The following is a 3,928-nucleotide window of genomic DNA, read 5'->3' as shown; positions in this document are numbered from 1 at the left end:
GTAGTTCCTTTATAGTCCAACATTAGCCACCTTTAGCTTAGCGGTGGTGACGTGAAGTCATATGACCGTGCTGTAGTTCCTTTATAGCCCAACATTAGCCGCCTTTAGCTTAGCGGTGGTGACGTGAAGTCATGTGACCGTGCTGTAGTTCCTTTATAGCCCAACATTAGTCGCCTTTAGCTTAGCGGTGGTAAAGTGAAGTCATGTGACCGTGCTGTAGTTCATTTATAGCCCAACATTAGCTTTCTACTTCTGGTAAAATGTTCTGTTACCAATTACCTGATTGATTCTGACTCAAAGTGGTGCTAATATGGAGATTATCCGGCTGATCAAAACGGATAACAAATGTTTGTTCGCAACAGAGATAATTTAATTTGAGCAATAGTCCAATCCAATGGAAGAATCCCAATGACGTTTTGACGAGGGAGCCCTGGCAATGCCAACCTTAATCTAGCCTACACAAATACGTCATCCCTGCACCAAAGTCACTCCTCTACTGTTCCTTAGCTCAAAGTGTGCAGGTGCGCTGCTCGGTGGGGCCGGTGGGAGCGCTGCACCCGGTTCAGGGTCGGCTGGAGCGGTTCGATGTCGGGCCGGGCTGCGCTGCCAGAGAACGAGGAGACAAAGAAACTCATGTCATCGCAGTGGGGAGAGTTACAAACAGCCCAGAAAACAAGGTAGTTTTGGTTCAACTGTCCTTCCTTCTAACTCCATTATAACTTTAAATATAATTACTGTTGGGAAAATACTGAATGTACTCTTCCAATATCAGAGTCCACATGATAACAAAGGTTGAGATTAAGTCAGAATTTTGAGAAAAAGTCAGACATTTTAGATTTGAAGAAAAAGCCAACATTTTGAGAAACAACTCAATATTTTGTACATGACAGAATGTATGATTACCTACAAGAACCAGTATTCCTCCATCTTGTGACTGAGTAACTCCCTCTCTTGGATATCAGCATGAAGGACACTGTTCAGGAACTAGTTGATGCTCTGTATGTGATGACTACTTCCATTCTGGAGAGGATCACAAATACATGGATCCTGAGATTGAAGCTCAAGCCGGTGACCAGTGATACTTTTCTAACACGTCCTGTTCCACATCACAGCCTTTCCTCGTCTGTCTGCAGGTGACGGTGTTGCTGAAGCCTTTTTCTCTGACGCCTCTCAGAAACATCCACCTGCTGCTTAGCTCCAAGATACCAGTCAGCTGGTGGCTGGAGGCCGAGAAACTCCCCCCCAACCTGCCTGTACTGGTGCAGGTCAGTCCATCATATCCTCAATGCCTTTTAATCTCAACTACCTATAGAGTGGTGCAGGAATGAGTCCCAGAACCCAGAAATTAGTCAGTATTTTAGCACTCTTTGGTCCCTTGGCTAGAAGTAAATGTGTTTTTTTTTAAGTGTGTTTTTGGTTGTTAGTCTGAAATAAGGTCTGAGGTTAACACAAGTCAAAAAGATTTTAACGTTTTGTTCTACAACATATCGGCTGACCCCTGAAAGGTCAATTCCTGAAGCTTTTATGTCTGAAAAATGGCAGTTGCTAACGAGTAGCCAAATGAGACCATTAATCGCCATCACGCCAAACATTAGCTTTTCAAGTTTTGTTCTACGACATCAAATACGTCAGTAAATACCCCACTGGTGAATGAAAAAAGCTTTTAATGTGTAAAAAAAAGAGTCTCACAATGTTAACACTAAGTAGCAAACCGCAAACAAGCTTTTTACTTATGCAGATTTTAGACTTTAACAGTTAAAAGTAGTTTTATTATACACAGAGCTTATTTTTCTACAATATTGCAAAATCCAATGGGAAATTGGCTTTTCAACAAGAACCCTTGAGATGCTAACATCTGGGTTAGTCTACACAATTATCCTTGCACCACTTTATCCTCACTTTAAATATATTTTAATACTTACCTTTTTTATCAACTTCTTTGCGCTTGTATTCTAGGTATCTTCAAACTCCAGTGTGCATACCAGCTCGCTGCATTTAAATGTCCAGACGGTGCATTCACTGCCTTTTCATCCTCGTGCTCTGCACCGCTGGGCTCTGAAACACCACGGAAACCTGTCCTCTTTCACACACACAACTCACGGAAACCGAGTCTACGTCCCACTGGGAGAAGGTGAGCCGCCAACAAACCAAATATAATCTCATAAAATCTCAGTCTTTATTCAGGTTTAATGCATATTTATAGAACAAATCCTGTGCATTTAAAAGGGAAAATGGAGATTTGCTTGCCAAAAACATTGAAGATAGTTTGACAAACAGGTTTCTTATATTTCTTTGTGAAGAATTTGATGAGGTCTAGAACAATTTTATAACTTTGTCTATTTTATCAAACCCTCTACAGACGCATTCCCATACATTTCAAACTATTGTTAAACACAAGCTTCTGTGCACTGGTTGATACTCTTATCTCCACTTTTACCAGACATAAATAGATATTGAAGTGACTGTTATTTTGTTGTGTTTCTATCTTAATGTGTGCATATGTATAAATGTGTCTATTGATTGTGTATTTATAGGATATACATATTGTATACATATTTTTATATATATTTGTGTTTTTGCATAAGGGATTGTGGGAAACGGTATTTCGATCTCTCTGTCTGTACACACAAACTGAAAGATTGACAATAAAGTTTACTTTGACTTTGATAACATCAGACTCAAGTCGGACGGATTGCAGAAAGATCTTGCTTCACCTACTTCCCTCTCATCTTGTTTCTGTGTTACAGACCCCAGCCTCCCTGCTGTGTGCCAGCTGCAGTCCGTGTTCCTCTCCAATAGCTACGTGACCTCTGACCTGCAGACACAGGAAGTGCAGGGCTGCAGTGACGGTCCATCAGGAGGGATCAGTGCTGAAGTCCATGTGATCAAACTCCATTCAGCGGGATCAGGACTCTGTGGGTGAGGGCATGCATCCTCTGAAAGTCCTGTATGACTGTTATACAGCATGCAAAGTTAAGGCCCAATTCCAAACCGCCCCCTACACCCTACCCCTACACACTACCCCTCCGTTTGCACGTTCACGCGGAGGGTCCTTCCTTCCGATAGCAAAGGGTGTGCCACAAGGTTCCATATTAGGACCCATTCTATTTACCATATATGTAAATAAGCTATGTAATAATTTAGCAAATGCTTCTTACCATTTTTATGCAGATGACACTGTTATTTATTGTTCCTCCGCTTCTATAGAGCAAAGTCTAGATTTCCTCCAGTCTGCCTTTGATGTCATACAAACCCATTTATATCTGGATGTGAATATCGAGTACACCATTGCACTTTATATGCTGCTGCTAATTGGCCATCTTTGTCTGCTCGCAGACTTTCCCATTGGTTGGGTTTTATTTATAAATCTCTGCTTGGGTTGGTTCCCTCCTACATTTGCACATATACAGTCGCCCATCCTAAGTCCCCAGAAGAGTCGGACCCACGTCAGAATTTAAAAAACCGAAAAAAAAGAAAACCACAGGGGAAAACTTTCCGGGGGAGAAAAACCAGAACACCCGGTAATTCACCGTCAAACCTCACCCATACGTACGAACTATCGCGGACAGCACGTCCAAATATGACTATTGCCGTCAAGTTTGTCGCACCTGGTAATTGAGTCAATTGTTCACCCCGTCTGTCCTCTCGCGAGACATATTCCCTTCTTCAAATGTCCAGACACTCGTCGCGTCTTTAGAACGGAACGAACGATCCACCCCCCCGTGGTTTATAAATAAAGAGGTCGGGTATAAACGGTTTATTAAGAATTTTAGTTTCTGGTGACACATAAAAAGCGCAAAAAAAGGATTAAAACAGAAGAAGTATCAACTGACGATATGGATCCCCCTACTTTGTAATGTGCGCGGAGAGTAGTAAAAATTCGACCGCCGTCTTGAACGTGTCTAACCACCGGACTGATTGTATGAAA

General features: G+C 42.0%; 1 protein-coding gene across 1 annotated transcript in view; it reads left to right on the top strand.

Moving 5' to 3' along the window:
* LOC104949616 (transforming growth factor beta receptor type 3-like) overlaps positions 1 to 2,919 on the top strand; it is a gene marked incomplete at its 3' end in the record, with an annotated part of 5,595 nt that extends 2,676 nt beyond the window's left edge. Inside the window, exons 3-6 of the mRNA XM_010775998.1 lie at positions 508 to 677; positions 1,134 to 1,265; positions 1,957 to 2,131; positions 2,748 to 2,919. Of these exons, the coding sequence (XP_010774300.1) occupies positions 508 to 677; positions 1,134 to 1,265; positions 1,957 to 2,131; positions 2,748 to 2,919 (649 nt within the window). The remainder of the gene's footprint in view (positions 1 to 507; positions 678 to 1,133; positions 1,266 to 1,956; positions 2,132 to 2,747) is intronic.
* Between the last annotated feature and the right edge of the window lie 1,009 nt (positions 2,920 to 3,928).

Source organism: Notothenia coriiceps, unplaced genomic scaffold (genome assembly GCF_000735185.1).
Source record: "Notothenia coriiceps isolate Sejong01 unplaced genomic scaffold, NC01 NC01_scaffold00016618, whole genome shotgun sequence".
Taxonomy (NCBI): Eukaryota; Metazoa; Chordata; class Actinopteri; order Perciformes; family Nototheniidae; genus Notothenia; species Notothenia coriiceps.
Note: the sequence above shows the minus strand (reverse complement) of the source record. Positions and strands in the feature narration are given on the sequence as shown.